Source organism: Pristiophorus japonicus, chromosome 4, assembly GCF_044704955.1.
Source record: "Pristiophorus japonicus isolate sPriJap1 chromosome 4, sPriJap1.hap1, whole genome shotgun sequence".
Lineage (NCBI taxonomy): Eukaryota > Metazoa > Chordata > Chondrichthyes > Pristiophoridae > Pristiophorus > Pristiophorus japonicus.
Window position 1 is genome coordinate 152,909,279 of NC_091980.1, and position 24,332 is coordinate 152,933,610.

Sequence of the window (24,332 nt, forward strand, 5' to 3'; positions counted from 1 at the left end):
GGGGGGGTGGCGGGGAGGGACTTTGTGAGATAGGGTGGGATGGGAGGGGAGGGAGTGTGTGAGATAGGTGGGGTGGGAAGGGAGGGAGTGTGTGAGATAGGGTGGGGTGGGAGGGGAGGGAGTGTGTGAGATAGGGTGGGGTGGCGGGGAGGGACTTTGTGAGATAGGGTGGGAGGGGGGGGAAAGTGAGTGAGATCGGGTGGGTGGGTGCGGATGGGATACGGGGCAGTGAGTGAGTTGGGATACAGGCAGAAGACTGTGCTGAAGTTGAGAAGGATGAATGACTGGCCAGGAGACTGTTGAAATAGTTGAATCTCGGAGACAAAGGCATTTTTGAGAATTTCAGCAGCTATGGCGTGTTCGAGGTGTAAGTCTTTGTGATAGAAGTTCAACTTGGGGTCAAATACAGGGGACAGTGCGATGGAATGCAGGCTTCAACCTGAAAGTGGGCAAGGAGAGCAGTGGAATCAGTAGTAAGGGTGTGGAGCTTGTGGCAGGGGATGAAGACAGTGGCTTTGGTCTTCCCAGTGTTTAACTGGAGAGAATTGCAGCCCGTCCAGGAGTGGATGTCGGGCTGATAACACAGGCAGTGGAGGGGTCGAAAGAGGTGTAGGAGAGGTAGAGCTGCATTTCGTCAGCATACATCTAAAGAGATGATATCATGGGGCAGCTTGTAGATGAGGAATAGTAGGGGCCAAGGATCGATAGGAGACTCCAGAGTTGCGTGTAGGGGCAGAAAGAGAAGCCATTGCAGGAGATACTCTGGCTACAATTGGATAGGAGAGAGTTGAACTGAGCGAAGGCAGTTCCACTGAATTGGACAGAAGATGGTGTTTGGCTTTCAAAGACTGCGGAGAATTTGAGAAGGGCAAGGAGTGATAGTGCACCATGGCCACAGAGGATGTCATTTGTGACTTTGATTAAGGCTGTTTTAGTGCTGCAGCATGCTCAGAAACCTAAGCGGCGAGGTTGAGAAATGGAGTTGAGGGGAAGTTGAGGTGACAACAGGTTAAAGGACTTTGGAGAGGAACAGGATGTTTGAGATGGGGCGATAGTTTGCAAGGACAGAGGGGTCGAGGTTGAGTTTTTCGAAGGGAGGGCGGTTGTACTTGGAGTGAGCCATTTACAAGGTCGGCTGGGGAAGTTGGTCAGTTTCATAAGATTGACGTGAGAAGTTCGGCTCTATGCCACTGGAGTTAAAGGTTGGTGGGTGACCTGATGCAGGTCGTCAGGATTATAAAGAATGATAGGGGGCGTAGTGGCAGATTATTTCCATTGAAAAGGAAGAACTTGCATTTATATAGCCCCTTTTACAGCCTCAAGATGTCCTGAAGTGCTTCGCAGCCAGTGGTCTCATTATAAGGTTATGCTCCCTAGTTCTGGACTCTCCCACCAGAGGAAATCATTTTTCTCTCTCTCTCTCCCCTATCCAATCCTTTGCTCATCTTAAACACCTCAATTAGACCACCCCTTAATCTTCTATATTCAAGGGAATACAAGCACTTGTAGGTTGCTCGGCCGCGCAGTCTTGAGAAAGGTACTGCATCGGCCACTCAAGGGCATCTCCATTATAAACACTGTGTATGCGCGGAAATTTAAAGGGACTGTGCATTAAAAGAACAGGCTACGCAGAACAAAGCACAGGGAACATTGAGTACAAGCCAAGTCTATGGAATCTGTCCTCATAATGTCATGCTTTTAGCTCCCGTTCTGGTGAATCTGCGAATATACCCTTCCTTCGCTGTGATGTCCAGAACGAAATGCAGTACTCCAGATGGGGTCTAACCAGAGCTCTGCAGTTTCCCCCTGTGCAGCCCTGGCTTTTGCAATGTTGAGTTTTGCGCAGGCCCGAAACTGTGAATGTGCTGTGCACCCAAAGAAAAATAGACACATTAATCTGAACCATCTAAAGCTCTGATTGGGACCATTGATGAAAAGTCCTAATTACTAATTGTGTCTTACCCTCCAAGGGGACCAATCAGCAGTTTCTCTTTACAAAGTGTAATTCGAGCCAGTCTGACTGCCGACTCCAGACAGAACAGAGCTCACTTGGATTAGACAGGGCTCACTCTCATGAGTTAAGACCTCGTGGTATATATCAATGATTTAGACTTGGATGAATAAGAAGTTTGCAGATGATACTAAGATCGGCTGTGTGGTTGATAATGAAGAAGAAAGCTGCAGACTGCAGGAAGATATCAATGAACTGGTCAGGTGGGCATAACAGTGGCAAATGGAATTCAATCGAAGAAGTGTGAGGTAATGTATTTGCAGAGGACTAGCAAGGGAATACACATTAAATGGTAGGACACTGAGATGTGTGGAGAAACAAAGGGACCTTGGAGTGCAGATCACCTCCCTCTTCTCCCCCCCCCCCCCCCCCCACCCCCTGCCCCCAACACCAGCATTAGATGGGGCATTGTGTGTGGGTCATGGATTATTAACGGGTTTATTGGGTATGAAGTGAATAGTGACAGTGTTGTGACTTCTGGATTTTGTCCGGTCCAGTGTCACTTGTCACAGATGCACCGAGCTTTCTGAGCAATCACCCAGGTGTAGGGGCAAGGAGGGGAGAATGTGGTGTGGGTGTAAAGGGGGTGGGTTGGAAGAACGTGATCCGTCTTACCATCTGGATCACGTTCTCGCTCTGCCCCCCCCTCCCCCTCGCTCTGCCCTGCCCTGCCCCCCCCTCCCCCTCGCTCTGCCCTCCCCCCCCTCCCCCTCCCCCTCGCTCTGCCCTGCCCCCCATCCCCCTCGCTCTGCCCCCCCTCCCCCTCGCTCTGCCCTCCCCCCCCCCCTCCCCCTCCCCCTCGCTCTGCTCTGCCCCCCCTCCCCCTTGCTCTGCCCCCCCCCCCCCCCTCCCCCTCGCTCTGCCCCCCCCCTCCTCTGTAATCACAGCGATATTCTAGCCAAAAGTCCTGAAGCCCCAGTGGTAGGCTCAGGTTCGAGGAGCAGCTGCAGGCTTGGCAATGTGGTTCGGCCCCACTTCCGGCTCCCTCATATACCGTACTGTACATGGCGACCGTTCCAGTGCGCATACGCAAAAAAGGCCGGAGTCCACCGAGCACATGAGCGGAAGGAAATGTTGGTGCAGATAATCACTTCGAGAAAAACTGACATTGCTTCCCCCGCTTTGTATTGCAGCCCCCTCTCTCGAGATAGAGGCCAACATTCCAGTAGCCTGTAATTATCTTTTGTACCTGTCCCCACTGGCTTTTAGTGATTTCTGTACTTGGACCCTAAATCTCTCTGCTCACCTACAGTTCCAACTTCTCGCCATTTAGAAAATACTCTGATCGATGTTTCTTGGGTCCAAAGTGGATGACCTCGCCCGTTTCCACATTGAACTCCATCTGCCACAGTCCTGCCCACTCACTCAATCACTCAATGTTCCTTTTCATCTTTGTGCTCCCAGCTCCACTACACTGTGCCACCTAACTTAGTATTGTCAGCAAACTTCGATATTCCTGTGCTGAAACATTGGGATTCTGTGTCACATCACACAAAATAGGTTGTCTTATTTTTGATGTAAGCTTCTGATGGAGCCTTTCAGTGGTTCAGCCATCTTGATGGTTTGGACACACAGTTTCTGTCCCTTGCTATAATAATAAAAAGAATATAGAGGCGCTGGAGAAGGTGCAGGATTGATTTGCAAGACTAATACCAGAACTGCGAGGTATTAACTATCCAGAAAGGCTGAACAGGCTGGGGCTCTTTTCTCGATAAAAGAGAAGGCTGAGGGGTGAGCTGATAAAATTATGAATTATGAATGGGTTTGATAGGGTAGACTGCTTGTAGGGGAGTCGAAAACTTGAGGCCGTAAATATAAGATGGTCATTAATAAATCCAATAGGGAAATTCAGAAGGAACTTCTTTATAACAACAGCTTGTATTTATATAGCGCTTTTAACGTAGTAAGGCACTTCAGGAGTGTTTTAAGAAAAAACACATAAATTTGACACCGAGCCACATAAGAAATTATGGCAGATGACCAAAAGCTTGGTCAAAGAGGTAGGTTTTAAGGAGTGTCTCAAAGAAAGAAAGAGGAGGGAGTTCCAGAGCTTGGGGCCCAGGCAACAGAAGGCACGGCCACCAATGGTTGAGTGATTATAATCGGGGATGTTCAAGAGGGCAGAATTAGAGGAGCGCAGATATCTCGGGGAGTTGTGAGGCTGAAAGAGATTACAGAGATCGGGAGGGGCGAGGCCATAGAGGGATTTGTAAACCAGAATGAGAATTTTGAAATCGAGGTGTTGCTTAACCAGGAGCCAATGCAGCGAAGGTTCACCAGACTGATTCCAGGGATGGCTGGGCTGTCATATGAGGAGAGACTGGATCAACTGGGCCTTTATTCACTGGAGTTTAGAAGGATAAGAGGGGATCTCATAGAAACATATATGATTCTGACGGGACTGGACAGGTTAGATGCGGGAAGAATGTTCCCGATGTTGGGGAAGTCCAGAACCAGGGGACATAGTCTTAGGATAAGGGGTAGGCCGTTTAGGACTGAGATGAGAAGAAACTTCTTCACTCAGAGTTGTTAACCTGTGGAATTCCCTGCCGCAGAGAGTTGTTGATGCCAGTTCACTAGATATATTCAAGAGAGAGTTAGATATGGCTCTTACGGTGAAGGGGATCAAGGGGTATGGAGAAAAAGCAAGAAAGGGGTACAGAACGAATGATCAGCCATGATCTTATTGAATGGCGGTGCAGGCTCGAAGGGCCGAATGGCCTACTCCTGCATCTATTTTTCTATGTTTCTATTCAGATAATATTCTGCCTTTGTGTTTTTGCCCCCAAAATGGATAACCTCACATTTATCCACATTTTACTGCATCTGCCATGCATTTGCCCACTCACCTAACCTGTCCAAGTCACCCTGCATCCTCTTTGTGTCCTCCTCACAGCTCACACCGCCACCCAGTTTAGTGTCATCCACAAACTTGGAGATATTACACTCAATTCCTTCATCTAACTCGTTAATGTACATTGTAAAGGCAGTGACTAGTGGGGTGTCCCAGCACTGAGCCCTGCGACACCCCACTAGTCACTGCCTGCCATTCTGAAAAGAACCCGTTTATCCGAACTCTCTGCTTCCTATCTGCCAACCAGTTCTCTATCCACTTCAGTACATTACCCCCAATACCATGTGCTTTGATTTTGCGCACCATTCTCCTGTGCGGGACCTTGTCAAAAGCCTTTTGAAAGTCCAAATACACCACATCCACTGGTTCTCCCTTGTCCATTCTGCTAGTTACATCCTCAAAAAATTCCAGAAGATTCGTCGAGCATGAATCTTAATAAATCCATGTTGACTTGGTCCGTGATGGGTGAGCGGGACTCGGGGCGAGTTAGGACACGGGCTGCCGAGTTTTGGATGACCTCAAGTATACATAGGGTAGAATGTGGGAGGCCAGCCAGGAGTGAGTTGGAGTAGTCAAGTCTAGAAGTAACAAAGGCTTGGATGAGGGTTTCAACAGTGGATGAGCTGAGGTGATGTTACGGAGGTGGAAATAGACAGTTTTAGTTATGCTGTGGATATTGTAAAGTCCTGTCCCCTCAGTACAGATTCACACGAGGCATGTAGTGAAGTCAAGGTCACTCTGGACCTGCACCTTTATTTCACAGCTCTGGAATGCTGCACTTGCCTGAGACCTGTCCTTATATACCTGTCTCTTGCAAGTGCACCCTTGGTGGTAAGGTATGCTGGTGGTTACAGGTCATATCTTATTACAGTCATGAATAGCATGTTAGGATACAGTTATATATAATAATATAAGATACATGACATCGCCCTCCCCCAAGATCTTATTGTCTTTATCGGTTCAGTCTCTCAGGTGGTCTACGTTCTCGCGTCGAGCGTCTGAGTTGTAGTTCAGTTGTTTGCCTTGGTGTCTGTTTTTCTTTGGGTGTGGTTGCTGGTATCTCGCCTGGGCTGTCTGTTTCAATTGGTGTGATTGTTGTTGACTCGCCTGGGCTGTCTGTTGGGATTGCCCTTTCCTCAGGTTGTTCCCTCTGTCTGTCCACCAGGTGTGGTGCGAGTTCCACATTGTAGTCTGCCTCTGGTTCCGCAGTGTTGGTAAATCTGCTTTTGACTTGGTCTACATGCCTCCGGCAGGTTTTGCCATTGTCCATTTGTACTACCACTAGCCTGATTCCTTCCTTGCCCGTTACTGTCCCTGCAAACCATTTGGGACCCCTGCCATAGTTTAGTACAAATACTTTGTCCCCTATCTCATTCCATCTCCCCCTCAAATTTCTGTCATGGTACTCAGTCAGCTTACGGCGCTTTGCCTCAACGATTTCGTGCATGTCTGGGAGGATTAATGAGAGCCTTGTTTTTAAAGTTGTTTTCATCAACAGTTGCGCGGGGGGAATCCCAGTCAGTGAGTGCGGACGAGATCTGTATGCCAGCAGCAGTCGCGACAGGCGACCCTGGATTTTAAGCATGCCTTGTTGACTGATTTGCACTGCTCTCTCCGCCTGGCTGTTGGAAGCCGGCTTGAACGGTGCCGTCTTGACGTGATTTATGCCGTGGTCAATTATAAAGTCTTGGAATTCTGCGCTGGTGAAGCACGGACCATTGTCACTGACCAATATGTCAGGGATTCCGTGCGTTGCAAACATGGTTGCGAGGCTCTCCACAGTGGTGGAGGTTGTGCTCGAGTTTAAAATGGTGCATTCGATCCACTTTGAAAATGCATCTACAACTACAAGGAACATTTTGCCCATGAATGGGCCCGCATAGTCTACGTGCACCCGCGACCACGGTTTGGTAGGCCAGGGCCAGGGGCTCAGTGGAGCCTCCCTGGGGGCATTGCTGAGTTGGGCACAAATGGTGCACCTTCGGACGCAGAGCTCCAAGTCCGCGTCAATACCAGGCCACCAGATGTGGGATCTGGCTATGGCCTTCATGAGAATGATCCCTGGGTGCTCGCGGTGGAGCTCCCGGACAAATGCCTCTCTGCCTCACAGAGGCATGACTACTCGGCTGCCCCACATCAGGCAGTCTGCTTGTAGTGATAGCTCATGCATGCGCCTGTGAAAGGGTTTTAATTCCTCGGGGCAGGCATTGCGAGCCTCTGCCCAGTCACCGGTTAGGACACATCTTTTTACTAAGGATAACGTGGGGTTGCTGGCCATCCAGGCTCTGATTTGACGAGCCGTCATGGGCGAACCTGTGGACTCAAAGGCATTGATTGCCATGACTATCTCACAGTCCTGTTCGTCAGACCCTTCCGTGGTCGCCAGGGGTAGCCTGCTGAGCGCGTCGGCACAGTTGTCTGTGCCTTATTGCGTAGTCGTAGGACGCCAGCATGAGTGCCCACCGTTGAATTCACGCCGAGGCGTTGCCGTTTATTGCCTTGCTCTCGGATAGGAGGGACGTGAGGGGCTTGTGATCGGTTTCTAACGCGAACTTGGCCCCGAAAAGGTATTGGTGCATCTTTTTGACACCATACACGCACGCGAGCGCCTCCTTCTCTACCATTCCGTACCCATGCTCCGCCTGCGAAAGTGACTGGAGGCCTAAGCTATGGGTTGTAATTTGCCCGCACTATTGACATGTTGCAAAACACACCCGACCCCATACGCTGACGCATCGCATGTGAGAACTAGCTTTTTACCTGGGTCAAAGAAAGTCAAAACACTGTTGAAACACAGAAGGTTGCGGGCCTTATTGAAGGCGCATTCCTGGGCGTCCCCCCAAAACCAATCGCACCCCTTCCTGAGTAACACGTGGAGAGGCTCCAGCAGCGTGCTTAAGTTCTGCATAAAGTTTCCAAAGTAATTGAGTAGCCCGAGAAAGGTGTGCAGTTCTGAGACATTCCGGGGCCTGGGTGCCAGGCGAATTGCTTCTGTTTTGGACTCTGTTGGGCGGATTCCATCAGCGGCAATCCTTCTGCCCAAAAATTCAACCACGGGTGCGAGAAACAAACTCTTGGATTTTTTGACTTGTAGGCCTACCCGATCCAACCGCTTTAGTACTTCCTCCAAATTACGGAGATGGGAGTCGGTGTCCCTGCCCGTGATAAGTATGTCGTCTTGAAATACAACCGTCCCCGGGATGGACTTGAGCAGACTCTCCATGTTGCGCTGGAATATGGCAGCTGCCGACCTGATGCCGAATGGGCATCGATTGTACATGAAAAATTCTCTCGGCATTTCTCTCCTCAGTTCATCGGAGAACTCACATAAACTAGCCAACCTCCGAAGTTCCGGCACGAAGTCGGGTATGCTCTGGCCCACACAGCGTCTGTAGTTGTAGAACCTGTGTCTGGCCATGTGTAGGCTGCTCGCTGGCTTCAGGTGGTCTCTTACCAGCGTGCTCAATTCTTCAAACGACTTGCTGGTTTCTCGGGTGCCAACAGATCCTTCATTAAAGCGTATGTTTTCGAGCCACAGCTGGTCAAGAGATGGACTCTTCTCTTGTCTGCCTTATCGTCACCTAACCAGTCTTTGGTTACAAAGCTTTGCTGGAGCCTTTCTATAAAGTCCTCCCAACTGTCTCCCGCATTGTACATTTCATCTGATCCGTTCGCCATTCTGTGGATTCTGTAATCCCGTAACTCGTCGCCACTGTAAAGTCCTGTTCCCTCAGTACAGATTCACACGAGGCATGTAGTGAAGTCAAGGTCACTCTGGACCTGCACCTTTATTTCACAGCTCTGGAATGCTGCACTTGCCTGAGACCTGTCCTTATATACCTGTCTCTTGCAAGTGCACCCCTGGTGGTAAGGTATGCTGGTGGTTACAGGTCATATCTTATTACAGTCATGTATAGCATGTTGGGATACAGTTATATATAATAAAGTAAGATACATGACAGATATATTTACCCAGAGAGGGGTGAGAATGTAGAACTTGCTGCCACAGGGTGAGGTGAATAGTATTGATGCATTTAAGTGGGAGTGAGATACACACAAGGGAGAAAGGAGTAGAAGGTTATGGTGATGGGTGGAGGCTGGTGTGGAGCATTAACACAAGGACGGAGCAGTTGAAATGAATGGCCTGGCCCTGTGCTGTGTAATGTAAATGACCAAGGTCCTCGTGGGTTTTGACTGCTGCTGAGTGCATGGCCTCAGCCAGGGCAGCAGATGGGTATTGTAAAGTAGCTCTTAGTTAGGGAAGGAAGAACCTCAAGACTTGCAGATTGTGTATGGAGCCTGCTGGTGAGGGTAGGTTGTGATAACCTTGGGTGGGCAGTTCAATCTTATCAAGGTTCCCTTCGGAATGAAAATACGCAGCCTTTTGTCACCGGAAATGTTCTTCCTCTCTGCCCAGACACTTGGGCAACAGGATGGTCCTGTTAGTATGAGGACTTTCATCATTGGCTGAGGAACCAGGGGGCATCTATTGCCTGTGTAATGGCCCCAGGTAGGGAGTTGGCACGTTGGTGAAGGAGGTTAAATTAGAGAGCAAAAAGCTGATTTATTGTGTGGTGTGATACTGAGGTTTGCCATGTTTTCTGCTCTGTGCTTGGGTGCTGCAATTGGGGTTGGGGGCTGAGAAGCCCAGGATTTCTGATCCCCCATCGGAGGCAAGTGACCCCCACTCTCCCAGTATGTGTATGTCTGAGGGTAAGATTGTGTGTGGCTGTGATAGCTCCTTGCTGCCAGCTGTTGAACTGCCCCCTAGTTCGAGCCATTGCCTTCAGAGGGGGAGGAGTGATACAGGAATCTGGGAGAGCCAAGCTTGCATTTTGATTGTTGAATTCTGTAATTTTTTTTTTCATTAGAAAGCTTTCTAACTGGCAAAAGATACTGTGACAACAGCTTTTCAGTTTATAGAAAAAAACTGAAGTTTTTGCTCTTAAAGGGTGAATTTCAGGCTTCTCCCAGTGTCTAGCATAATATTCACTCCACAGTAAGATCGGTTTTCTAACAGACGTGGTTTTTTCACTGCCCTCTGGTGGCCTAGCAAGGCACTCCGTTGTATCAAATCGCTGCAAAGAATTAGACTACAACGGTTAAAGAAAGCAGTCGGGTCGCCCACCACCTTCTGGGCAAGTAGGCCTGGTCAGGAATGGTGGCCTAGCCAGCGCCTCCCACAGCTCCAACATCCAATGATAAAATGTGCAGATTTTCCTCTTGCTCAGCAACGGTATGCTACTTTGGAGTAAATGTTAACACAGTCACCAGACGTGTGTGTGTCTCTCTTTCAAATGTCTAAAATGCCTGGTCAACAAGGTTTTTTTTTTACACGTGAATGAACGAAGAAATTAACTGAAAAGTACAGCTCCTTCACTGAATCAGTTGACTGGAATTAAACACATCGGCCCCAAGTTTCCACACGCGGCAAAACAGGCGCCCCTCCGAGCTGGGCGCCCGTTTTTCGCGCCGAAAACGCGCTATTCTCGAGCGCTTTGCAGCTCGATGTCTGCTTGGCGCGGTGCCCAGAGGGCGGAGCCTACCACTCGCGGCAATTTTGTAAGTAGGAGGGGGCGGGTACCATTTAAATGAGTTTTTTTTCATGCCGGCAACCCTGCGCGTGTGCGTTGGAGCGTTCGCGCATGCGCAGTGTGAAGGAAACATTGGCACTCGGCCATTTTAAAAAGTGCTGCAGCAAAAGTGAACATTTGTTTATTGAACCCTTGCAAAGGCTTGTATTTTAATTTTCTTGATATTTCTGTGTGTGAGGGAGTGCATTCTGTAATTAAAGATAGACTGTGATAAACGAGACACATGCACTTGTTTGAGACTATTCAAATTCTTTGTAGCTGTTCAATTTTTAACATTTTTTAATAAAACCACATTGCTCTTCCATGATCAGCACTGAGGCTTCTTGCAGCTTTCTCCCTCTGCTGTCAGTCGGGCCCGACGGGAATGGCTGCCTCAACTTCTGAGGCTTCCTGCAGCCTTCTCACTGCCTCCCCCCACCCCCTGCCGTCGGGAACGGCTGCCTCAACTTCTGAGGCTTCCTGCAGCCTTCTCACTGCCCCCCCCCCCCCCCCCCCCCGCCATCGGGAACGGCTGCCTGAAGTTCTGAGGCTTCCTGCAGCCTTCTCCCTGCCTGCCGTCGGGAAACCGCTGCCTGAAAGGCCTGCCTGAACCACTTTCACACAGGTAGGAACATGGTTTATTTAATCTTTTCTTTGCTTGTAAATTTTTATTCAGGTTGGATTTATTTGTATAAGTATAACTAAGGATTTATTGTAGAATGTAATGACTTCCCTCTCTCCCCCCCCCCCCCCCCCCACCTCGTTCCGGACGCCTAATTTGTAACCTGCGCCTGATTTTTTAATGTGTCGATGAGGTTTTTTCAAGCCTACAAAAATCTTCACTTGCTCCATTCTAAGTTAGTTTGGAGTACGTTTTCACTGTGGAAACTTTCAAATCAGGCGTCAGTGGCCGGACACGCTCCCTTTTGGGAAAAAAAAATTCTGTTCAAAAGTGAAACTGTTCTACCTGACTAGAACTGCAGAAAACTTAAATGTGGAGAATTCCGATTTCTAAGATACTTCGTTCTCCACCAGTTGCTCCTAAAAATCAGGAGCAAATCATGTGGAAACTTGGGGCCATCAAGATGGGGTGACTACTGTCACCTGTGGAAAAACAGCTCCTTTGCAAATCTTTTCCTTTGTTCATAGCATTCAATAAAAATAACTGCAGCAAGGAATTAAATCCTGATTGTTTATTAAATTAGAAGCTTGAAGCACGGCGTTTCTCAAATGTAATGATTTACTGAGCGGCAGGGCAGGAGAGCTGAGCTGTTTAATGCTTCCAGTTTTCCTACATTACAACAGTGACTACACTCCAAAAGTACTTTGTTGGCTGTAAAACGCTTTGAGACATCCTGAGGTTGTAAAAGACGCTATGTAAATTCAAGTATTTAATCCAAGATGTTGAGTTGTGTGTGTTTTCCCCTCTGCACTGCTACTGCTCAAAGCCCTGCCAGAATGGAGAACTCGCCACGTAGGGATTTGTGGATACAAATCTCCTATTCTATCTTGTGTAAATTGATTTTCATTGAAGGGTGTGGTGATTAATATTAAACTGGATTTGTCATGTTTCTGGGTTACAGTTGAATAACATTATTTTAATTGTATCTTCTGACCTTTTTTGCTTGTAACAGAACTTGATGGACCGCCGCATTAGACCATGGATCAATAAAAAAATCATAGAATACATTGGTGAAGAAGAAGCAACTCTAGTTGACTTTGTTTGTTCAAAGGTTAGTGATTCTAAGGTTTAGAAAATACATTAGTGTAAACCTTGCCCCTGCTGTTGTGTGTGCAGCGGTGCTACAGCCCACTCTGCAGGCGGGCACTATACCCTACATAGTTGCTGTTGGTCTAATAACTGATCGGTGGACGGGATACTTCCGACTGGCATTTTCTCCCTGTGGGGAACACTCTACGTAAGTGCCCTGAAGAAGCGGTAAAACCTGGCAACCAAAATTCACCCAGTTTAAATTTCAGTTTAGGATGAAATTTGAACTTGCGCACTCTGGATATCGTTACGGGTATGAAACAGCACGCATCATTTACAAGCAGGTTATTCTAACGGCGTGAGTTCAACATTATCAGGTTTTGATTAACTGCAGCCATTTTTAACGGAAGAAATTTATTTTAAATACGCAACCATGTCCCCCTTCACTCTCCTGAAGTAAATGCCCTCAGAACACATTTTGTGATATTTTGACATATTTGAAAAAGTTATTACCAGTTAAGTTGAAAGTTCATCAGTACTATTAGACAAGCTCAACTTTATTTCAGTTAATAAAACTGTAAATTAAAGGATGAGCAAACCATAAACTAAGGCTACCTGCTCCATTCACTCTCGCCCTCCCGTCGTTCAATCATTTTTTGCTAATTTCATGCATACAGCATCAAGGCTGCACTGAAAGCTGCTGGCAGTTGAAGTTTTTGGAACATTGGCTAAGCAGTGACTTTCTGCTCTACAAATCTGCTGTTAAAATGTTAATGTAATTATAAACCATCTTTTGTGACTGAACTGATTTTCTTCCACAGGTCATGGCACACAGTTCACCACAGAGCATTTTAGATGATGTAGCCATGGTAAGTTGTTTTGCTATCTCTGAGATTCTATATTCCAATAATTTACACCGCGCCCTCTAAAATCAGCTTATTTGTGAACATGTTACCTTAGGGGCCAAATCTCCGAAATGGTAAGAACTGAAAAAGCAGCATGACCTAGAGCAAGCTTTCTTTACTGAGCTCTTCGACTCAAGCTACTTGGTCTGGGCAACGTGAGAATCAGCTAAAATAGAGACTGTCCCTTTTAAGACAGAGCATCACCTTTAGGAACAAAATTTTGGTTTATAATGCAGCACTGAGCCAAACATTTATCATTGCCCCCATAGTTTTTGTGCCTTCTGAAGACGGGGAAGCCTCCCTACATCCATAGCTCTTAACCAGTTTCTCTTGCATGTCCCCTTGTGTCTTCTCTAAGCATACTTTATCCCCTCTTAGTCCCTTTACTTCCACTTAACCTGCTGGCTAGCCAACTTCCCTTCCACGTCACATGCTAGCTGACATTCAAAATTATTTTCTCTCAAGTTACTGTCCTCTTCGTGTTCAAAACTGAATATCTCCAATCAGGTTTCCTGCCCTGCCACAGTACCTGACCAATTAACATGAGGGTGACCATAATGCACGATCGCACCTCGACCTGTTTGCAGCCGTTGACATGGTCGACCACCGACTCTCCTCTGTCACAGGCAAAATACTGCGGATGCTGGAAATCTGAACTATAAACGGAAAATGCTAGAATACTCAGCAGGTCAGACAGCATCTGTGGAGAGAGAAACAGAGTTAACATTTTAGGTCAATGACCTTACCGGAACTGTGTCCAGTTCAGTGATCTGCCCTCACTTAGTTCCACTCTTGCCTTCCTAATTGTAGCTGGAGCATCTCCATCAATGGCTTCTCATCTGCCCCATTGTCTCTGGAGTCCACCAAGGATGTTCCTTGGCCGCCAATCTTCCTCCTCTACATGCTGCCATTTGGTGACATCATCTGCAGACGTGGGGCCAATCCTTCCATATGTATGTTTCCACCACCTCTGCAATCAGTCTAGGGTGAGCCGCAATTTCACCCAAGTATTGGATGGACCAAAGCCATTGTCACAAACTTTGTATCCTTGCCACAGCTTCCATCCCTCTCCCCAGACACTATCTCAGGCTGAAACAGGCTATTTGCAACTTCGCCTTCCAACCCCATATCCTCTCCATCACAATGATTGTCTGCTTGTACCATGTAATATTGCCTGCCTTGCCCCACCTCAGTCTATCTGCTGCTGAAATCCTTACCTATGTTTTTATCACCATTAGACCAAACTATTTCAATGCTCCCCCACCCTCCATAAACTTTAGCATATCCAAAAATCTGCTCCCTGTATCCTATCCTGCGCCCCATCTCGATCACCCTCATCCATGTCCTGGATGACCCCCGCTGACTTCTGATCCACCAGCGCCTCAAAATGAAAAACATTGCATCTTCTCCCTTTCTTATCTCTAACGTCCTTCAAACCTCCACCCCTTCTGCCACCCGGAGCTTTTCCTTCTCCTGACTGGCCTCCCTTTGCTGCACTGTTGGCCATGCCTTCAGCCGCCTCGGTATTGTGCTTGGAATTAGCTCTATAAATCCCTCCACCTCGCCATCTCCCCCTCCTCCTTATAAAAGTTTCCTGAAAACACCCCTCTGACCAAGCTTTTGGTCGCCCTTGGTGTCAGATTTTCTCTCGTGTTGCAAAAAGTTGCTTTCTCATTAAGTTCAGCTGAGCTGGTTATTGGTAACACTTTTTGTCTCAATGGAGCAGGATAGTTACTCGGTTAGTTTTTCAGTCTGGTAAAAGAGCAGCATGAGTAGGGCCAGTGTGGTACGTGTATGTACACACAAGCATATGCCACAGAGTTAATCATTCATTAATAGAGACATGGGTACGGTAGCATAGTGGTAACGTCACTGGACTAGTAATCTACAGGCATGGACGGATGTTGGGGCTAAAAATACTGGAAGCAGAGTTAACGTTTCGGGTCGATGACCCTTCATCAGAACTGGAGTGTTCGGAAAGCACTGAAAGGAAGAGGGGAAGAAAGAACAAAAGGGAAGGTCTGAGAGAGGTTGGAAGAAGGGGAGAGATTAGAGGGACAAAAGGGATGATGGCCCAAATTCAAATGGTAATGCCAGGAGTTAGAAAAACATTCATCAAGATAGGGTGTGAATGGTGGGATATGACCAACTGCCATTATAATAAGTGTTTCTACAGGTACATAAAAAGGAAAAGAGTGGCTAAAGTAAGTGTTGGTCCCTTAGAGGATGAGACTGGGGAATTAATAATGGAGAACAGGGAAATGGTAGAGACGTTGAACAAATATTTTGTATCGGTCTTCACGATAGAAGACGCTAAAAACATCCCAATATTGGATAATCAAGGGGCTATAGGGAGGGAGGAACTTAATACAATCACTATCACTAATGAAGTAGTACTTGGTAAAATAATGGGACTAAAGACAGACAAGTCCCCTGGACCTGATGCCTTACCTTCTAGGGTCTTAAAAGAAGTGGCTGTAGAAATAGTGGATGCATTGGTTGTAATCTACCAAAATTCCCTGGATTCTGGAGAGGTCCCAGCGGATTGAAAAACTGTTTAAAAAAGGAGGCAGACAGAAAGCAGGAAATTATAGCCCAGTTAGCCTAACATCTGTTGTCGGGAAAATGCTGGAGTCCATTATTAAGGAAGCAGTAGCAAGACATTTGGAAAAGCATAATGCAGTCAAGCAGAATTAGCATGGTTTTATGAAAGGGAAATTAAGTTTAACAAATTTGCTGGAGTTCTTTGAGGATGTAACGAGTAGGGTGGATAAGGGCGAACCAGTGGATGTGGTGTCTTTGGTTTCGAGAAGGCATTCAATAAGGTGCCACATAAAAGCTTACTGCGCAAAAGTTCATGGGGCTAGGAGTAATATATTAGCATGGATAGAGGATTGGCTAACTAACAGAAAACAGAGAGTTGGGATAAATGGGTCATTTTCCGGTTGGCAAACAATAACTAGTGGGGTGCCGCAGGGATCGGTGCTGGGGATTCAACTATTTACAATCTATATTAATGACTTGGATGAAGGGACCGAGTGTAACGTAGCCAAGTTTGCTGATGATACAAAGATGGGTGGGAAAGCAAATTGTGAGGACACAAAAAATCTGCAAAGGGATATAGACAGGCTAAATGAGTGGGCAAAAATTTGGCAGATGGAGTATAATGCGGGAAAATGTGAGGTTATCCACTTTGGCAGAAAAAATAGAAAAGCAAATTATAATTTAAATTGATAAAAATTGCAAAGTGCTGCAGTACAGAGAGACCTGGGGGTTCTTGTACATGAAACACAAAAAGTTAGTATGCAGGTACAGCAAGTCCCTATACAGGAAGGTAAATGGAATGTTGGCCTTTATTACAAGGGGGATAGAGTATAAAAGCAGAGAAGTCCTGCTACAACTGTACAGGATATTGGTGAGGCCACACCTGGAGTACTGCGTACAGTTTTGGTCTCCATATTTAAGGAAGGATATACTTGCATTGGAGGCAGTTCAGAGAAGGTTCACTGGGTTGATTCCAGAGATGAGGTGGTTGATTTATGAAGATAGGTTGAATAGGTTGGGCCGATACACATTGTAGTTCAGAAGAATGAGAGGTGATCTTATCGAAACATGTACGATAATGAGGGAGCTCGCCAAGGTGGATGCAGAGAGGATATTTCCACTCATAGGGGAAACTAGAACTAGGGGACATAGTCTTAGAATAAGGGGCCACCCATTTAAAACTGAGATGAGAAGGGTTGTAAATCTATGGAATTCTCTGCCCTAGAGAGCTGTGGAGGCTGGGTCATTGAATATATTTAAGGTGGAGCTAGACAGATTTTTGAGCGATAAGGGAGTAAAGGGTTATGGGGAGCGGGCAGGGAAGTAGATCTGAGTCCATGATCAGATCAGCTATGATCTTATTGATTGGCGGAACAGGCTCGAGAGGCCAGGTGGCCAACTCCTGCTCCTATTTCTTATGTTCTTATGCAGTATTTGTAATGGTGACCATGAAACTATTGGATTGTCGTAAAAACCCACTAATATCATTAAGGAAATCTGCAGTCCTTACCCGGTCTGGCCTATATGCGAATCCAGACCCACAGCAATGTGGTTGATTCTTAACTGCCCTGTGAAGTGGCCCAGCGAGACACTCAGTTGTACACAACCGCTACGAAAAACAATAGCTAGAATAAAACTGGATGGACCACCGGCTACGGACACGGCAACGGCACACCCTGCAAAGTCTTTCTCACCAGCATCTGAGAAAGCAAAATTGGGAGAACTTGTCCCACAGACTAGTCAAGCAACAGCCTGACATAGTCATACTCACAGAATCATACCTTTCATCCAATGTCCCAGACTCCTCCATCATCATCCCACTGGCAGGACAGACCCACTAGGGGTGGCAGCACAGTGGTATACAGTCGGGAGTGAGTGGCCCTGAGAGTCCTCAACATTGACTCCGGACCCCATGCAGTCTCATGGCTTCAGTTCAAGCATGGGCAAGGAAACCTCCTGCTGATTACCACCTCCCGCCCTCCCTCAGCTGATGACTCAGTACTCCTCCATGTTGAACACAACTTTGAAGAAGCACTGAGGGTAGCAAGGGCACAGAATGTACTTTGGGTGGGGGACTTCAATGTCCATCACCAAGGGTGGCTCGGTAGCACCATTACTGACTGAGCTGGCCGAGTCCTGAAGAACATAGCTGCCAGACTGGGCTTACAGCAGGTGGTGAGAGAACCAACATGAGGGAAAACCTACTTGACCTCGTCCTCACCAATCTATCTGTTGCAGATGAATTTGTCCATGACCGCATTGGTAGCAGTGACCACCGCACAGTCCTTGTGGAGGCAAAGTCCTGTCTTCACACTGAGGACGCCCTCCATCGTGTTATGTGTCACTGCTACCGTGCTAAATGGGATAGATTTAGAACAGATCTAGCAGCTCTAAACAGGGCATCCATGAGATTCTGTGGGCCATCAGTAACAGCCGAATTGTATTCCACCGCAATCTAACATAGAAACATAGAAAATAGGTGCAGGAGTAGGCCATTCAGCTCTTTGAGCCTGCACCACCATTCAATAAGATCATGGCTGATCATTCACCTCAGTACCCCTTTCCTGCTTTCTCTCCATACCCCTTGATCCCTTTAGCCATAAGGGCCATATCCAACTCCCTCTTGAATATATCTAACGAACTGGCATCAACAACTCTCTGCAGAAGAGAATTCCACAGGTTAACAACTCTGAGTGAAGACGTTTCTCCTCATCTCAGTCCTAAATGGCTTACCCCTTATCCTTAGACTGTGACCCCTGGTTCTGGACTTCCCCAACATCGGGAACATTCTTCCTGAATCTAACCTGTCCCGTCCTGTCAGAATTTTATATGTTTATATGAGATCCCCTCTCATTCTTCTAAACTCCAGTGAATACAGGCCCAGTCACTCCAGTCTCTCCTCATATGTCAGTCCTGCCATCCCGGGAATCAGTCTGGTGAACCTTCGCTGCACTCCCTCAATAGCAAGAACGTCCTTCCTCAGATTAGGAGACCAAAACTGAACACAATATTCCAGTTGAGGCCTCACCAAGGCCCTGTACAGCTGCAGCAAGACCTCTCTGCTCCTATACTCAAATCCCCTAGCTATGAAGGCCAACATGCCATTTGCCGCCTTCACCGCCTACTGTACCTGCATGCCAACCTTCAATGACTGATGTACCATGGCACCCAGGTCTTGTTGCACATCCCCTTTTCCTAATCTGCTGCCATTCAGATAATATTCTGCCTTCATGTTTTTGCCACCAAAGTGGATAACCTCACATTTATCCACATTATACTGCATCTGCCATGCCCTTGCCCACTCACCTAACCTGTCCAAGTCACCCTGCAGCCTCTTAGCATCCTCCTCACAGTTCACACCACCACCCAATTTAGTGTCATCTGCAAACTTGCAGATATTACACTCAATTCCTTTATCTAAATTATTGATGTATATTGTAAAGAGCTGGGGTCCCAGCACTGAGCCCTGCGGCACCCCACTAGTCACTGCCTGCCATTCTGAAAAGGACCCATTTATCCCGACTCTCTGCTTCCTGTCTGCCAACCAGTTCCCTATCCACGTCAGTACGTTACCCCCAATACCATGTGCTTTAATTTTGCACACCAATGTCTTGTGTGGAATCTTGTCAAAAGCCTTTTGAAAGTCCAAATACTCCACATCCACTGGTTCTCCCTTGTCCACTCTGCTAGTTACATCCTCAAAAAATTCTAGAAGATTTGTCAAGCATGATTTTCATTTCATAATTCCATGCTGACTTGGACTGATCCTGTCACTTTTCCAAATGCGCTGCTATTTCATCTTTAATAATTGATTCCAACATTTTCCCCAAACTGATGTCAGGCTAACCGGTCTATAATTACCCGCTTTCTCTCCCTCCTTTTTTTAAAAAGTGGTTTTACATTAACTGCCCTCCAGTCCATAGGAACTGATCCCGAGTTGATAGACTGTTGGAAAATGATCACCAATGCATCCACTATTTCTAGGGCCACTTCCTTAAGTACTCTGGGATGCGGACAATCAGGCCCCGGGGATTTATCGTCCTTCAATCCCATCAATTTCCCTAATACAATTTCTTGACTAATAAGGATTTCCTTCAGTTCCTCCTTCTCGCTAGACCCTCGGTCCCCTAGTATTTCCGGAAGGTTATTTGTGTCTTCCTTCGTGAAGACAGAACCAAAGTATTTGTTCAGTTGGTCATGACCCGATATATCCCTCACTCTACCATTACCATCAAGTCAGGGGATCAACCCTGGTACAATGAGGAGTGTAGAAGAGCATGCCAGGAGCAGCACCAGTATCAAAAAATGAGGTGCCAACCTGGGGAAGCTACAACACAGGACTTACATGCATGCTGAACAGCGGAAGCAGCATGCTATAGACAAGGCTAAGCGATCCCACAGCCAATGGATCAAATTAAAGCTCTGTAGTCCGGCCACATCGAGTTGTGAATGGTGGTGGACCATTAAACAACTAACGAGAGGAGGAGGCTGCATGAATATCTCCCTCCCAATGATGGCGGAGCCCAGCATATGAGTGCAAAAGACAAGGCTGCAGCATTTGCAACCATCTTCAGCTAGAAGTACCGAGTGGATGATCCATTATCAGTCTCCTCCTAAGGTCCCCAGCATCACAGAAGCCAGTCTTCAATCAATTCGATTCACTCCACATGATATCAAGAAATGGCTGAGCGCACTGGATACAGCAAAGGCTATGGGCCCTGACAACATCCCAGCTGTTGTGCTAAAGACTTGTGCGCCTCTAGCCAAGCTCTTCCAGTACAGCTACAACACTGGCATCTATCTGACAATGTGGAAAACTACCCAGGTATATCCTGTCCACAAAAAGGAGATCAAATCCAATCCGGCCAATTATTGCCCCATCACCCTACTCTCAATCATCAGCAAAGTGATGAAAGGTGTCGTCGACAGTGCTATCAAGCAGCCAATTTCCTGCTCACCGATGCTCAGTTTGGGTTCCGTCAGGACCACTCGGCTCCAGACCTCATTACAGCCTTGATCCAAACATGGACACAAGAGCCGAATTCCAGAGGTCAGTGAGAGTGACTGCCCTTGACATCAAGGCAGCATTTGATCAACTGTGGCAACAAGGAGCCCTAGTAAACCTGGTCAATGGGAATCAGGGGGGAAACTCTCCACTGGCTGGAGTCATACTGAGCACAAAGGAAGATGGTTGTGGTGGTTGGAGGTCAATCATCACAGCCCCAGGACATAGCTGCAAAAGTTCCTCAGGGCAGTGTCCTAGGCCCAGCCATCTCCAGCTGCTTCATGAATGACCTTCCCTCCATCATAAGGTCAGAAGTGGGGATGTTCGCTGATGATTGCAGAGTGTTCAGTGCCATTCGCAACTCCTCAGATAATGAAGCAGTCCATGCCCACATGCAGCAAGACCTGGGTTGATAAATGGCAAGTAACATTTGCGCCACAAGTGCCAGGCAATGACTATCTCCAACCAGCGGAGTCTAGCCACCGCACCTTGACATTTAATGGCAGTACCATTGCCGAATGCCCCACCACCAACATCCTGGGGGGGGGTCACATCCTGCTGTGTGTGGGGGGGGGGGGGGGTGGGGGGGCGCGTGTTTGCGGGCAGGGATGTGTGCGCGCAGGGGGGGCGCATCTGTGCGGGGGAGGGGGCGGGTCTGGGCGCGCGAGCTTCACAATGATCAATGCTTGCTGCCTTTCATTGTTCAGAATCTCCCATGATGAGAGGCCACTGGAACAGAGTGCCGTAGTGTGGACAGTGGTCATGGTAATGTAGCCCAGGATGAGCCAGCGCCTGCAGAGGAAACCACAGCATTGGAGTGACGAAACAAAGAACTGTAAAACTACTTTACATTATATTAAACAAAATATTATTTCTTCCTTCAGGTACTGGATGAAGAAGCAGAAGTCTTCATAGTGAAGATGTGGAGGTTATTAATATATGAAACGGAGGCTAAAAAGATAGGACTTGTTAAATAGATTGCAATTCATATCCATAGGAATCTGTCTTTTGGAAACATTTCTTCCATTCTTCAAAACTGTAACTTTCATCTGTCCTCAAAGGCACTTGTGAAGCTTGTATTTTTTATTGTAGAGATAATGTGAAGTTCCTTTTTTCCCCCGCCCCCACCTCCCCCTTTGGTTTGTCAAATCCCTGAAGATGTACAGTTAATAGAAATCTGCCTACATCGTCCCTCTTCATTTCACTGACTGAGATAAATGACTGGTTATTTTTTATAAATTGAACGCTTCTGCTGTGTATTTTCATCACCAACACACTGATTTCTGTTCCTAACCTGTCGGTGTTACATTTACGGAAGGTTGTGCTGTATTGATGCAAGGTATTTTCACTTAATATCCAGGTTGTTCCTGTGATATGGAGGAGCAGGTTTAGAAACGAGATGTTTATACATTTATGGTTTGAAACTAGTAATTTTGAGAGAGAAAACTTTGAAAGATGCAGACACGTTTTCTTGTCGTTATGAAAATATTTTAAATGTTGCATTTAAAATGTTTGCATTTCCAGCAGGTGACAGAGTAGGGTTTAAATGTTTTTGAAATAAATAAAAAGGTTTGAGAATGTCTTAGTTGACTTTTTAAAGAGATCTGTATCCCCTTTAGTTGCCAACGTAGGTTTAATTTAAAATGTGTTTTGAAATCAAACCTTTGTAACATTTTACATTTACCAGTTTTTTTTATATAGCCAAAATTATTTTTGATGCGAGTACAAGGAGCAAGCTATTGTTTTGTCAGTCTCGTATAATTACTTTGGGGTGAAGTTTTAATAAACTGCAATGACCTTTGTTTGTAAAGGGTGTAATGTGTTTTAAGCAATGTTATGTAGGCTTGATGGTGAGCTTGGATATTCAACCTATGTCGGCCCATTAAAAGGAATGCTATCTCTTTAATGGGTCCTTTTAATCTTGGGTCACTGTATCCAGAGTCTCTAGTTTCATCCAAAATGGTTGGGAGGCTTTATTTTCAAAAGTCTTCAATATACAATGTTGAGAGCACCTACACGGGTCTGTGGGGCTGCAGAATCTGATGGAATTATTTATTGCAGATCCAGAAGTGTTCTCGAGAGTCCTTGGCTCGCTGGGAAGTACGTTTGGTTTTCCTTTCACTTTTTAAACCCGGATTAGAAACTCTAGGCTTTACAGTTTTGCAGATACCAGCTCATAGTTGGAAACAAAGACAGTTCTGATGGCTAGAAATAAAACTATTGTTTGCATATATAGATGATTGCTAACATTTTCAATAAAGAAAATTAAGTTTGTAATTTTACACTAACACCGGTTGAGTATTACATACAAGAATTAGTACTGTAAGGATTGTATACAATACCATCTCGCTTTTAAAATAAAGCTATCTTTCCATATTTCCTCCAGGCCATTAGTTGGGAGATGTTGGGTGGAGTGTCAGTAAATGGGAGGGCAGGGCAACTTTGGTTGATTTTGTGGACTTCCTGGCTAACTGCGTTTCCAACAATCCACAAACTTTTAAAATCCGCGAATCATTTATTGATTTTATTCGGTTTCAAGAGGCTTGCAAAGTGAGCACTGACCCCCTCGCCCACTGACCTCCTTGCCCAGGTTTTTTAACAAAGCAATCTATTCTTTTTCAAAGTAGAAACTTTGGGACTTTTTATTTACAAATTTCTTTCTAGAGATGCTCTGACACGGACCCATGGCTGTTGCCAACCTCTTATCTTGCTCACGTTTGAACATAGACAGTGAGCGTCGTCTTGCTATTTGACTGTAAGACACCACACTAATAGCAACCAGAAGTGGGACTTGTGCCTGACGCTTCTCCCCACAACCTAGGTGGAGTCACTGAGTAGTGGAGAATTGTTCTGAATGAATGAATGGAGTAGGGCTAAACAATCCATATCATTTGTACATATCTGTCCAGAATTTGCTAAAAATGAATTACTGTTGTGCCTTTTCAAAAAAAAGTCTTGCAGCTGCTGGTGGTTTGCATAAGAACATAAGAAATAGGAGCAGGACTCGGCCATAGGGCCCCTCGAGCCTGCTCCGCCATTCAATAAGATCATGGCTGATCTGATCATGGACTCAGCTCCACTTCCCTGCCCGCTCCCCATAACCCTTGACTCCCTTATCGTTAAAAAATCTGTCTTTCTCAACCTTAAATATATTCAATGTCCCAGCCTCCACAGCTCTCGGGCAGAGAATTCCACAGGTTTATGACCCTCAGAGAAGAAATTCCTCCTCATCTCAGTTTTAAATGGGCAACCCCTTATTCTGAGACTATGGCCCGAGTTCTAGATTCCCCCACAAGGGGAAACATCCTCTCTGCATCAACCCTGCCCAGCCCCCTCAGAATCTTGTATGTTTCAATAAGATCAACTCTCATTCTTCTGGACTCCAATGAGTGTAGGCCCAACCTACTCAACCTTTCTTCATAAGACAACCCCTTCAGCTCGGGAATCAACCTAGTGAACTTTCTCTGAACTGCCAACAATGCAAGTATATCCCTCCTTCAATCAGGAGACCAAAATTGTATGCGGAGAGAGATGCACACAAGATTCCTGGGTCTGACCATTCACGTTGGTATAAAAGCCATGTAAAATAGGTATAAGTGACAGAACTTATAAAGGTGCAGCCTTTAAAAATACAGTTCACTCTGTCCACTGCAGCAGGCGGGTCGGCCCTTTCACTATTTTATTCTTGTCTGGGATTGTGCCCACTGAACCATCTATCCCCAGAGAACA

General features: G+C 46.5%; 1 protein-coding gene across 1 annotated transcript in view; it reads left to right on the forward strand.

Annotated features, from left to right (window-relative positions):
- LOC139262700 (RNA-binding protein 25-like) overlaps positions 1-22,885 on the forward strand; it is a 79,144-nt gene extending 56,259 nt beyond the window's left edge. Inside the window, exons 11-14 of the mRNA XM_070877852.1 lie at positions 9,919-10,003; positions 12,073-12,171; positions 12,971-13,018; positions 21,488-22,885. Coding sequence (XP_070733953.1) covers positions 9,919-10,003; positions 12,073-12,171; positions 12,971-13,018; positions 21,488-21,580 — 325 coding nt within the window. The 3' untranslated portion in view covers positions 21,581-22,885. The remainder of the gene's footprint in view (positions 1-9,918; positions 10,004-12,072; positions 12,172-12,970; positions 13,019-21,487) is intronic.
- The last annotated feature ends 1,447 nt before the right edge of the window (positions 22,886-24,332 follow it).